Source organism: Erpetoichthys calabaricus, chromosome 9, assembly GCF_900747795.2.
Source record: "Erpetoichthys calabaricus chromosome 9, fErpCal1.3, whole genome shotgun sequence".
In the NCBI taxonomy this organism is placed as follows: domain Eukaryota; kingdom Metazoa; phylum Chordata; class Cladistia; order Polypteriformes; family Polypteridae; genus Erpetoichthys; species Erpetoichthys calabaricus.
The window spans coordinates 106,171,116-106,184,993 of NC_041402.2; the positions used below are offsets into that span (position 1 = coordinate 106,171,116).

Genomic DNA, 13,878 nt, shown 5'->3' on the forward strand with positions numbered 1-13,878 from the left:
CAGCGGTGCTATTTAATGACACTTGCCTAACGCTTGACTTTATTGAAAAAACACACCCTGAAAAAAATTGCAACTGATCGTGCAGCGGCGCTATTTAATGACACTTGCCTAACTCATTTCAGAAACATTCTAAAGGGGAGGACTAAACAAAGCTCCTTGGATAGGTTTCTATTGAAATGCCTTGAGAATGAAAGTGAGGAAAGTGTGGCAAAAAAGAAAAAAAAACTAGTGAAGAAGAAAATTAAGTTAAGCAAACGTGAAAGAAAAAAACATTACAATACGCTAATCGGCTTCGCCAACATCTGTGTATTTCTTGAGATTCTCTTTTATGTATTAGGTTTTATTTTGTTTGTATATATTTGTTCATTATAAATACATTTTTCTTATGTTGAAAACATTTAACAAAAAATTGGGGTGGTTTTTTTGGGGGCTGACACAAAATTAATCTCATTTCAGTTAATTTCAATAGGGAAAACTGATTTGAGATACGAGCATTTTGACTTACGAGCTCGGTCACGGAACGAATTAAACTCATATCTGAAGGTACCACTGTACTTTATTGATGAAGGCAAATTCATTTGTTCAAGAAGCATTATGGGACATTATAATACATATCATTTCATTGGTTTGAGACCCAGAGCTATGCACAACTGCATGCCCCATGTACTTTTATAGTCAACTAGCTGTGCTGTCTAACATAGTTTGAAATCTAAGTAATGTACAGTGGGTATGGAAAGTATTCAGACCCCCTTCAATTTTTCACTCTTTGTTATATTGCAACCATTTGCTAAAATCATTTAAATTAATTTTTTTCCTCATTAATGTACACACAGCACCCCATATTGACAGACAAAAAAAAAAGAATTTTTGAAATTGTTTCAGATTTATTAAAAAAGAGAAACTGAAATATCACATGGTCATAAGTAGTCAGACCCTTTGCTGTGACACTCATATATTTAACTCAGGTGCTTTCCATTTCTTCTGATCATCCTTGAGATCACCTTCATTTGAGTCCAGCTGTGTTTGATTATACTGATTGGACTTGATTAGGAAAGCCACACACCTATCTATATAAGACCTTACAGCTCACAATGCATGTCAGAGCAAATGAGAATCATAAGGTCAAAGGAACTGCCTGAAGAGCTCAGAGACAGAATTGTGGCAAGGCACAGATCTGGCCAAGGTTACAAAAAAATTTCTGCTGCACTTAAGGTTCCCAAGAGCACAGTGGTCTCCATAATCCTTAAATGGAAGACATCTGGGACGACCAGAACCCTTCCTAGAGCTGGCCGTCCGGCCAAGCTGAGCTACCGGGGTAGAAGAGCCTTGGTGAGAGAGAGAAAGAAGAACCCAAAGGTCACTTTGGCTGAGCTCCAGAGATGCAGTCAGGAGATGGGAGAAAGTTGTAGAAAGTCAACCATCACTGCAGCCCTCTACCAGTCAGGGCTTTATGGCAGAGTGGCCTGTCGGAAGCCTCTCTTCAGTGCAAGACACATGACATGTGATATTTCAGTTTTTCTTTTTTAATAAATCTGCAACAATTTCAAAAATTCTTTTTTTTTTGTCTGTCAATATGGGGTGCTGTGTGTACATTAATGAGGAAAAAAATTAATGTAAATGATTTTAGCAAATGGTTGCAATATAACAGAGTGAAAAATTGAAGGGGGTCTGAATAATTTCCGTACCCACTGTACATACTCGTCTTTGTTTTATTATTTGCCATTTAGTATGAGATTCGTAATAGCAGTGTTAATGTTTGTGATGTGCCATCTATTGGAATGTCAAATGCAATGATACTTCATTAACATTAGCATATATCAAGTCCTGCGTCTGATTATTCCTTGTTGTACAGTCCACAAACAAAACAAAAATTTGTGATCTTGGAAGAGATGATTAACTCTTTTAGGGCTAATTTTTTTTTTGTTTCTTTTCTCCCAGGGCTGAATATTTTTCCAAAAACTAACTTTTTTTTAAAAAAGAACACAAAACAATTGTTTAACATATCAAATCAACAAAAAATATTTATTTTTGACTAATATAACTGTTTTGCATTTTGTATGAGCCTGCATACTATATAATTTAACATATATTATTATTTCACATACTGTACATGTTACAAAGCAAAGTGCTGCAAAGTATGATAACGCTCAAAGCAGCCAATTGCATGCATTGCCACGTTGCACTGCTTACAATACGTGTTGCACTGGTGCCTTTTTCAGTTGTCTGTTGCTGCACACAACACAGTCAGGTTTGTACTTTTTGTCCTCCTATGTTGCAGGAAAGTGGCACGCAGTCAGCCTGTCTGGCACTGCTCTTTGTGATGGCCTTCCTCGCTTTGCCAAAGGCACTCCAACATAATCTGCCAGCAAGCTGTCAACCACCTTCTTGCGGAAATCTGCCGCAGTCATAGTGCTGTCACTGTTTGCCTGCTTGAATAATATATATCCATTTGTGAGTGCAATCTCACACATGCGATGGTACACAGTGTGGTACCACTTGGTGGACTTATGGCCGTAAGCATATGACCCCAGCAACTGATCCAGTCGATCAACTCCAGCCTTTTTACAATTGTACTCCTCTAGAACAACTGGCTTGTCCAGCTTCCTACCTTCTGGGTTTCCCTTTGAACGAATTACTTTCTCACATAAATTGTTGGTGTGAACTGTAGTAAGACAAGTCACCCGTTTGACATCATGCCATGCCAATGCCACCAAGTTATCCACCCGCATGAAAACCGTATTGTCACCTCTTTTCATCTTCAGCCTGTGAAGGCCTATGTCTCCTGTTCACCCTCACTGTGCTACAAGCTCCAATTCCCCTGCTCAGTAGATCCATGAACAATTCTGGTGATGTACAGTAATCCCTCCTCCATTGCAGGGGTTGCATTCCAGAGCCACCCGCGAAATAAGAAAATCCGCGAAGTAGAAACCATATGTTTATATGGCTATTTTTATATTGTCATGCTTGGGTCACAGATTTGCGCAGAAACACAGGAGGTTGTAGAGAGACAGGAACGTTATTCAAACACTGCAAACAAACATTTGTCTCTTTTTCAAAAGTTTAAACTGTGCTCCATGACAAGACAGAGATGACAGTTCTGTCTCACAATTAAAAGAATGCAAACATATCTTCCTCTTCAAAGGAAACAGAGAGGAAAGCAAACAAATCAATAGGGCTGTTTGGCTTTTAAGTATGCGAAGCACCGCTGGTACAAAGCTGTTGAAGGCGGCAGCTCACACCCAGAGAGAGAGAGAGAGAGAGAGAGAGAGACAGAGAAAAACAAAGTTAAAAATCAATACGTGCCCTTTGAGCTTTTAAGTATGCGAAGCACCGTGCAGCATGTCGCTTCACGAAGCAGCTGCACACAGAAGGTAGCAACGTGAAGATAATCTTTCAGCATTTTTAGACGAGCGTCCGTATTGTCTAGGTGTGCGAACAGCCCCCCTGCTCACACCCCCTACGTCAGGATCAGAGAAAGTCAGCGCGAGAGAGAGAGAAAGTAAGTTGGGTAGCTTCTCAGCCATCTGCCAATAGCGTCCCTTGTATGAAATCAACTGGGCAAACCAACTGAGGAAGCATGTACCAGAAATTAAAAGACCCATTGTCCTCAGAAATCCGCGAACCAGCAAAAAATCCGCGATATATATTTAAACATGCTTGCATATAAAATCCGCGATAGAGTGAAGCCGCGAAAGGCGAAGCGCGATATAGCGAGGGATCACTGTATAAAAATTGTCCATGTACACAACATGACCCAAATGTTCATAGCCCTAAAGCAGCTCCAGCACAACCTGACTTGTCAAGGGACAGTTCTCTCTTTGAAAGGAATGCTTTCCAGTATAAGTAATTACTTTCAGGCAGAAACCAGTGTTTGCTTCTGCCAGTACAAAATCCTTTATGCCATACTTTGTGGGCTTGTCTGGCATATATTGGCAGAAAAAAAGCCGTCCCTTATATTTTATCATTGATTCATCCATAGACAAATCACGGCCAGGCTGATGAAATTGTTTATATGTTGGCTCCACTATGTCAAGCAGGGGCTGAACTTTACACATGGGGTTATAGCCTGGCTCACCTCTTGGGATTTGCTTCTGGTTATCACAGAAGTGAATGAAGCTTTGCAGCAGCACGTACCTATCATACGACATAACCTGTCCAAAGCCACCAGGTGACAAAGTACGTTTGGACCAATGCTCCCTGAAGTTATATCGCCAGTCTAGTCCCATCTCTATCTGCAATGCCACAAAGCCCTTCATCTCGTCTTTTGTTGTGGGTTTCCACTTTGAAAAACGAGAATGCGGAGCAAGCGCATCCCGCGATTCAAAAAATTGCACTGCACACCTGTTTGTCTCGACTGATATCAGCTGAAAAACTGCCTCAGGAAAAAACAGATTGAAATAGTCCAGCGGCTTGTAATCCATTGTGTCCAGCAGCAAGCTGTGCCTTCTTGTGAAGTTCAGTAGCCCGTTCGGCTCCTACGGATCAATTTCTGGGTATTCCTCCCACGCGAACCTTGCCGTGGGTGCATCGGCAGCGCGAATGCGCTCAGCTGCCAGCCGAGCAGCTGGGGCGGCATTGGCTGGTCTCCGATCGGCTGATGCCGGCTCCTCAATCTCTTGCTCGATCTTCCGATCACTGTCAATGAAGTCCGACTCCGCGATAATGTGCAAAATGTCATCTGCCAAGTATTTTCTTTTCTGCACTCGCTTCGCTCGCTCGTGAGATGTTGATGCCATCTTGCCTTTGTTTGCATTTGTTTACATATCGCAACTCATGCACACACAAGGATCAGTTGCTCAGTCAATGAGTCTAACATTCCTCCAAGCAGAGAGGGAATGCCTGTGACGTGACAGTGAGTTTTGTTGCCATTAACAGCTGATTGTCGCCCTCTATCCCTGGATGTCGACTTTTGTCGACATTCGCCCTCAACCCCTCCTGTCGACAAAAGTCGACATCCGCCCTAAAAGAGTTAAAGTCCCCAGAAATTGTAATGAATTTGGTGGTAAATTTTTTGACTGGGGTAGGTAGGGAATTTAATGGCATGTGAAAATTCCCTTGGCATGTAATGATCTTAATCCCACCACAAGCAGCTAAACATTTGAATCACAAACCTGTAGTTTGAATGTAATTTGTCCTGTGTTACACCTGTTTTCATTCACAAAAACTGCAAGACCCACCTCCCTTCTTACTGTTTTCACTCCTACTTTTATCTGTCCACACTCCGTTAAATCTGTCCAATGCAACCACAGAGTATAAAGTTTTTGCTCTCAGCCAGGCCTCAGTTAAGCACACAAGGTTGCAGTGTTTTGTATTCTCTGTGGCTCCTTGGCAATACTAAGAGCTCATCTGTTTTATTTGCTAGCAGTTTTGCATTACCCATAATGTTAAGAGGCAGGGTAAGGCCTGTACTTTTTCATATTGTGAAGCTGGGCTCCTGCTGTCTTCTTATGGTGTTTCCACAGCATCCTCGCCAGCAATTAGCGATTGGCCTTGGCAAAGGGAGCAGGTCCATCATGTGGTGTTGTCATTTGCACCTGAACACTAGTCCTTCCTCATGGTTCTGGCATCCATGGAAGGAAAAAATATAGCAAGAGCCAGAAACAGTAGTAAACATGTAACAAAAACAAACAATCAAAAATGTAGGAGCTGCTGTAGATGGACTATACTTGTGCCATCAAGATGCATCAGTTTAGTTTCAATCCTGTGCTGATGTAAGGACAACTATATTTTCACACAGAATAGTTCCTGTATAATTGCAAGTGAATCCTTATGTGGAACATGGTATGATATCTCAAGAAGAGCAATATTTAATAAAGTACAGTACTTGGAACACCCTCCTGAAAATTTTTTTTTTTTTCCCAAATGCTTTCTTGTACATATTTAAGGCCCAACAATAAATGAAAACTTAAGCTTAGTTGTGATCTCATTGTGCTTTCTTGATCTAGAGAAAATCGCACCTTTTATTTGAGTAGAATTCTTTATAATTATGTGCACTGTTATCTCCATTCCATATTTTCATACTTTGTTATATTTTTTTCTTTCTTAGGACTCGGAAATTTCTTCCGACTGCAATCATGTAAGTATGTTTACTTTTATTTGGCTTTTATTTTAGAGCTTTCATGAAAATTTAAAATATGAATGTATTTTACTTGGTCATTGAATACTTTGCTGGGGACAAATTAAGAGTCAATTTATTTGTTTATCCTAAGAATTTTCTAAGTATAGACATTATTCTGCTTTTCAGTCGTTTATTGACTACTACCCACCTGCCTACACCACCAGTTACATTAATATTCACACTATATTTTCCTGAGTTATTGTAGATTTGTGCATGGCTCTCATTGTTTTTTCATTGTATGGTAAAGCGCCATGTGTGCACTGCTTGGTTCTGCTACAACCAAGGAGGAGACTTGTTGAGTATTTCAGCATGTCTAGTGAATGGATATGCACCATTGGATAGTTGTAAGGCAGCTTTTTTTAATGTCATTTTGTTTTCTTGTGTTGCCATTCATCCATGTTATATGGATTATGGAAATCAACAATTCAGTTCTTTCATTTTGAAATAGTAAAGTTAATTTTGAGCACAAGATAATAAATGCAACAAGACAAAACACATGACATGGGAGACAAAGGACCACAGTTAGGCAGATTGGAGGTTTGCACAGAAGTATAATTGAGAACAGATGTAAGCTAGTATGAAGACAGTCAAGCACGTTGTAGAAAATCGGGGGTCAAACAGCCCCCTAATCCGGACACAGACAGGCTCAGCAACACACAAGTCCCAAAAGCACAATACACTTTTCTTTTCTTTTTTTTTTTTTTTTTTTTAAGCACACAGTGCACAAAACCTCAATTATTCCGTCCCTTTCCTTTCTCCTCTTTTTCTCTTCTGCCTCCACTCTGTACAGCTTTGTTCTCCACCACCTGACTCTAGCTCCTTTTATAGCACACCCAGAAGTGCTCCAGGTGTTTCCTGACCTCCTCCTGGCTGCACTTCCGGGTGTGGCGAAAGATGTTCCTCCAAGGGTCCAGATGCACATGCAGCATCCCCTGGCAGCACCCATGGAACCCAACAGGGCTGTTCCAAACTACAAGTCCCAGCAGACCCTTCAGGAATCTATGGTGCTGTAGCAACCCAGGGAGACTGCCCTCTAGTGGACATAATGTCCCAAACACGGTCTCTCCCTCGGTCCTTCAACCCAGCTGGCAACCTGGCCATCCGCCACAATGTTTAACTGTGGAAATTCTCAATGTGCTGATAGTGTCTCAAGACCAGCAAACTAGGATTTCAGTCCCCTCATTTTTATAATAACTAAGAGATGTGCTCCAATTACTGAGTAAACATATTCTTTGGTCTTCCTAGGATTGCATATGCTAGGGTGCAGGAGCAGGCACTGTAGTTGATTGTCACACCTCACACAGAAGGAACATATGCAATTTGATCTAGCCTAGAAGCAGTGAATCAAGTGTTTTTTTCTTTGCATAGATATTAGGTGGCTGTGGCATTCTGCTAATCCTTTCTAGATGTGCTTTTGCACCTTGTAGATTATCGCATGGTACCTTGTAGAAGGTGATTTTTGCTAAGAGTAAAATGGCAGTGTCTTTCCAGTTTGGTGTGTTGTCCCACAAGAGATTACATGGTAGGTGTGGTCCGGAGGATCGCAGATTAATTAATGCTTCTGACCCCCAGGAGGCCTCAAAATTGTGGGAGTTTCTGTAAAAAATGTATATAAAGTTGTAACATGTTTTTAAAAACTCCTGTGTGCCCATTACTAGATTCATGAGAAAATAAGATGATATAATAATTCAGGTGAAATTCTTCATTAGGGCAGTTCCGTTTGCACGCTGATTGGAAGAGAATTATTAGTTAGGCCATACAGTGCCTATAAAAAAATATTTACCTCATCGAAATGTTCACATTTTATTGTTGCACAACATTGAGTCACCGTTGATTTAGTTAGTCTTTCTGTTGATCAGTGTCAAAAAAGCCTATTTGTGAAGTGAACTTAGGACTTTGTTAGGGGTGCTTATTGTTTCTTCTCCTTCGGGCTATTACAGTTGATAATAGGTCATGGTGTACCTTAAGTTTGCAGGAGAGCCTAGAGTTGCATCTCTGCTCTTAGTGGAGTTTTTTTAAATTATGATCTTTGGCATACACAAAAACATTTTAAAGCAGAATGTAAAGAAGTTGATGATTTGCAGGTTATTTGGGGTAGCCACCCCATGGGTGTTCTTTTAAGTATGTTGGATTCTTGTTTGTAAATCAAGTTGTCCCTAATGGGAAAGGTGGCCTAACAAAAAGGATTGTGCAGTCCTGTGATTTGTATATTACCAGGTTTTTCACAGTTCTAATGTCCATTTATTCTTTGCTGATGCTTCCAGTCTACATCTGAGAATTGCATAAATTAAAACGCAATAACATTCAATAAAAATAAAAAAATGTATGTAATCAGTACATTTTTCCAAACTAAAATAATATGATTGCTAGTCTTCACAAACTCTACTACACATTGTTCTCAAAACTTAGCGTGTTAAGACTGTATCTTGTCCTTGGTGTCACTTTTTTTTTTTCATAGATTTATGTGTCTTGTTATTGAGGTATATTTACAAAAAAAATTAACATAATTGTCTAATGCTGGTTGTTTCTTTTATCTTTCTTCAGCTTTTATGGAACTACAAACTTAACTTAACAACTGATCCCAAGTTTGAGTCTGTAGCAGTGGATGTCTGTAAAAGCACAATTTCTGAGGTATACGGTTTTTCTTTTTTCAGAGCTTATTCAAATGTTCAATATTGTACACCAGTAAAGGAAATGAAAAAACCTTGTAGATATTATCATTTAGCAGTTCACTATATCTTATCTGTCCACATTCTAATCTATACAACACATTACATTTAAAAATATTGCAGGAAAAATATAAAAATTGATGCTTACATTTTGGGGAAAATTTTAGTTTGTTGCAATGGAGGATAAAATGAGTAGTTCCCTATCTGAGCTAGTGCCCTGTTAATAGCAGTTTTTTTTTTTTTTTTATTTAATATTGAAAAATCCTATATCCCAAGAATCTTGGTGTAATTTGTGAGTATAGATCACCATGTCAAGAAAACAAAAAGAACAGAAAGACCATAAAGTATAGGAAAAGACCTTTAACACTAGAATCCCTGAAGCCTACGAAAATACTCGAAATCCTGGCCCACCTAAATCCCTTCGCACCTCTCCATCAGTGTATTTTGTTTTGTAAATATGTCGATCAGCACAAGCAGCCTGCTGTCCCATTTTGAACCCTCCCCTGGACGGATTTAAACTCTGGCAAAAAGTTCTCCCAGTTCAAACTAAGGCTCCTTATCAGCTTGTGAGGTGTCTAGAGTTGTACAGGGTAAATAATACAGTATATCATTATTTGGAATAAATGCATTTCAAGTGTGTTCCGTGTCTACTGATATCTGGGTAAGTGTAGGATGAAAGGAAATGCCAGGCAAGAAATGTTTAAGAAACACATACCTAAAGCAGAAACTTTTATAATGTTATACTAATAATGACGTGAAGTGTATAATGTGCGAAGACTTTAGTCCAAATATCAAATAAACACATGCGCTTTTATTCAAGAATGTAACCAAAGTTTAAAAAAATAAAAAATTCAATTTTACAATTTTGATGTCAATGAGTTAAAAACCCAAGCTCAAATGTCACTTGACAGGAAGTTGACACGTGTACTTGAATGGTGTATAGGTAAGAACTGCTAAAGGTACCAGGTTCGACACCAGGTGCTCTGTGTTTTGAGTAGTAAACTGCTATTATTATTATTACTATAATAAAAACATATATTTGCTTTGAGTCTGTAACGCCTGGTGTAAATTTTGGCTACTTGTAAAAGTTAGCGCTTGTTTTTTTTATTATTCAGTTTCATTCTTTCAGTGACACGAATGTGGTACAACGAGCTTGCCTCTCCCTCTCTGAGTTGAGGACATTTATCTCCATTCTTTTCACAAGAGCAGTGCTGTGGCTGATGCTTGTTCAGAACTATTTGTTTTACTGGCCATCAAAGATATGATGTCCCGTGACTGCTATCAGACTGGACAAAGGCAGGACCGTAACAACAGACAGCTTGTTCACATCGTTTTCGCTGGCTAATAGACTGAAATGCAACTCTGCTTGGCTCCATAAAGTAAAATGGGACTTCCACGTGCAGCTAAAGTCACTTCAGTACCTAAGCAATTCGCCACGCTGCTGTTTAGATCTGGCAATGCCATGATGGCAAGAGAAATAAGAATGGGAACTGAAACTAATGCTAAAATTTAACACATTACAACATGGTTTGAATAGAGACAAGAGTTTTATCGCCAGATATGAGGATTGTTTGCATCTCAGCCTGTCTCCAGATCCACATTGTATTGAAAAACTCATCAGAAACTTCAAAAGACTTTGGAAAACTTGGACAGTTTTCTTATCCAAAGATCTTGCCTATACATCGTTCTTCTCTCTTGCTTAATGAATCTTAGCCTGGAGAAGTCTATTATTTTTTACATTTAAGATGTCTCACTTAAAGGTTTTCCAATCTTGTATCTATCCTGGTGTTTATATAAACACAGTTAACTCCAGTTTCTGTATTACATCTTGCCTGAAGAATAGGTCTGAGTTGCCTCAAAAGCTTGCATATTTCTTTGCATCTTTTTAGTTTGCCAATAAAAGGTGTTATTTTGCGTGACTTCTCACTACTTACATTTCCCTCCTTCTTTTGGCTGCTTCCGTTATGGGTTGTCACAGCAGATCATCGTGTCCACATATTGATTTGGCAAAATTTTACACCAGATGCACTTCCTGATGTAACCCTCCCCATTTATCCGGGCTTGGGTCCAGCACAAAGAAACACTAGTTTGTGCATCCCCAGTAGCTGGGTTTTTCCACAAATTAATGAAAAATATAAAAAAAAATCCCATAATTTTGTACAGGTTCTAAAAGTTTGTTACCATGTCTTTTCAGGTCATTTTTGACCCACCATTGACATAAATGGATTTTCCACAGTTCGAGTTTGGTTGTTCATAACCCATTAAAACATTGTAAATGTCATCTTTTCATCTCAGAATTATAAAGACTTTTAGTAAAGAACTTTGACTTTACAAAAAGAAAAAATGTTTCTAAATGTCACAATATGTCACTATTGGGACACTATTGACTAATGAATTTTCCACTGCATTTTGCATTTAAGGTAGTTTGTTCACACCTCATTAAAACCACCTAAATGCCATCTTTTCAATTCAGAGATGTTAAGAATTTTAATAAAGTGTTTTAACTGCAAAAAATTAATTTCCAAATGTCACATTTATGTACAGTTGCTACTTCCTTGTCATTTTGAGCTTTTACAAAAGCGAAATTTCCCCTTGGAACAAATAAAGTACTATTTTTACTTTTGTCGGTGTGTGTATATATAAGGAGCTATCTATATATTTTTATGTATGTACAGTGGAACCTCGGTTCACGACCATAATTCATTCCAAAACTCTGGTCGTAAACTGATTTGGTCGTGAACCGAAGCAATTTCCCCCATAGGATTGTATGTAAATACAATTAATCCGTTCCAGACCATACGAACTGTATGTATATATTTTTTTTTAAGTTTTTAAGCACAAATATAGTTAATCAAACCATAGAATGCACAGCGTAATAGTAAACTAAATGTAAAAACATTGAATAACACTGAGAAAAACTGCAATAGTTCGCGCTATAGAGCTATCAACCGCTGGCTAAAAACACTTTTTTTTTTAAATGAGTTTTAAGAACAACAATGCACGCTACGAACCGATCGCTGTAAACAGAAGTGAAAACAAAATCAAGCCTAGCGCATTCTTCAACTGCCTTCCTACCTTATGCGTCCACCTCTCTCTCTCGCGCTGCCTGTTAGTGCGTCTCTCTCTCTCTCTCTCTCTCTCTCTCTCTCTCTCTCTCTCTCTCTCTCTCTCTCTCTCTCTTGCTGCCTGTGAGTGCGTCTCTCTCTCTCTCTCTCACTCTCTCTCTCTCTCTCTCTCGTTGCCTGTGAGTGCGTCTCTCTCTCTCTCGTTGCCTGTGAGTGCGTCTCTCTCTCTCTCGTTGCCTGTGAGTGCGTCTCTCTCTCTCTCGTTGCCTGTGAGTGCGTCTCTCTCTCTCTCGTTGCCTGTGAGTGCGTCTCTCTCTCTCTCTCGTTGCCTGTGAGTGCGTCTCTCTCTCTCTCGTTGCCTGTGAGTGTGTCTCTCTCTCTCTCGTTGCCTGTGAGTGCGTCTCTCTCTCTCTCGTTGCCTGTGAGTGCGTCTCTCTCTCTCTCTCTCTCTCTCTCTCTCTCTCTCTCTCTCTCTCTCTCTCACGCTGCCTGTGAGTGCGTCTCTCTCTCTCTCACGCTGCCTGTGAGTGCGTCTCTCTCTCTCACGCTGCCTGTGAGTGCGTCTCTCTCTCTCATGCTGCCTGTGAGTGCGTCTCTCTCTCTCTCGAGCTGCCTGTGTGTGTGCGCGTCTCTCTCTCTCTCTCTCTCGAGCTGCCTGTGTGTGTGCGCGTCTCTCTCTCTCTCTCTCTCGAGCTGCCTGTGTGCGTGCGTCTCTCTCGTGCTGCCTGTGTGCGTGCGTCTCTCTCTCGAGCTGCCTGTGAGTGCGTCTCTCTCTCTCTCTCTCTCTCTCTCTCTCTCTCTCTCTCTCTCTCTCTCTCACGCTGCCTGTGAGTGCGTCTCTCTCTCTCTCACGCTGCCTGTGAGTGCGTCTCTCTCTCTCACGCTGCCTGTGAGTGCGTCTCTCTCTCTCATGCTGCCTGTGAGTGCGTCTCTCTCTCTCTCGAGCTGCCTGTGTGTGTGCGCGTCTCTCTCTCTCTCTCTCTCTCGAGCTGCCTGTGTGTGTGCGCGTCTCTCTCTCTCTCTCTCTCGAGCTGCCTGTGTGCGTGCGTCTCTCTCGTGCTGCCTGTGTGCGTGCGTCTCTCTCTCATGCTGCCTGTGTGCGTGCGTCTCTCTCTCGTGCTGCCTGTGTGCGTGCGTCTCTCTCTCGAGCTGCCTGTGTGCGTGCGTCTCTCTCTCGAGCTGCCTGTGTGCGTGCGTCTCTCTCTCGTGCTGCCTGTGTGCGTGCGTCTCTCTCTCGAGCTGCCTGTGTGCGTGCGTCTCTCTCTCGTGCTGCCAGTGTGTGTGTGTCTCTCTCTCGCTGCACAGGAAATGCACAGGGAGAGACTGAACATGTACAAACCGAAAGGGAAACTGGCTTGTTCGTATACCGGGTGTGTGGTCATGAACCGAGGCAAAAGTTTGGCGAACTTTTTGGTCGTAAACCGATTTGTACGTGTACTGAGATGTTCGTGAACCGAGGTTCCACTGTATCTAATCAGTTGAAATGCAAAGAATGACCTAAAATGTTGAAAAGTTAAGCAGTAAAAGGCGAGAGGATTAAATGTAAAGTTTAGTTTAGCAAAAACTGAACAAAAAGGACATTTCAGAATATTACAAATAGGCCTTCAGGGAACAACTAATCGGGTTGAAGCAAACAGTTTCCTCAGGTATCCCAACTTATGTTAATTACTTAAAGTTGGAACAGACTGTGTTACTACACCCTCTGAAGTACTACCATGTTTCCTCGAAAATAAGACAGGGTCTTATATTAATTTTTCCTACAAAAGATGTGCTAGGGCTTATTTTCAGGGGATGTCTTGTTTTTCCATGAACAACAATCTACATTTATTCTTGAACAAAAATCTACATTTCTGTCTATTATAAAAAAAAAAAAAAAATCTTGGAAGGAGACGATGCGTGATTTTCTCGGAGACACTTTAACGACCCGCAAGACAAGACAGTGAGACAAAAGGACAGCTGCTGCACAGGCTTTTAAATGATTGACATGCAGAACTCAACTAACGTAAATAAGAAATGAGGCAATGCG

The 13,878-nt window shown here is 40.6% G+C and overlaps 1 protein-coding gene across 1 annotated transcript in view; it reads left to right on the forward strand.

The window, feature by feature from the left end:
• The window catches only part of glg1a (golgi glycoprotein 1a), a 314,175-nt gene that overhangs the window by 72,579 nt on the left and 227,718 nt on the right, over window positions 1–13,878 (forward strand). Inside the window, exons 2-3 of the mRNA XM_051931535.1 lie at window positions 6,047–6,076; window positions 8,663–8,749. Coding sequence (XP_051787495.1) covers window positions 6,047–6,076; window positions 8,663–8,749 — 117 coding nt within the window. The remainder of the gene's footprint in view (window positions 1–6,046; window positions 6,077–8,662; window positions 8,750–13,878) is intronic.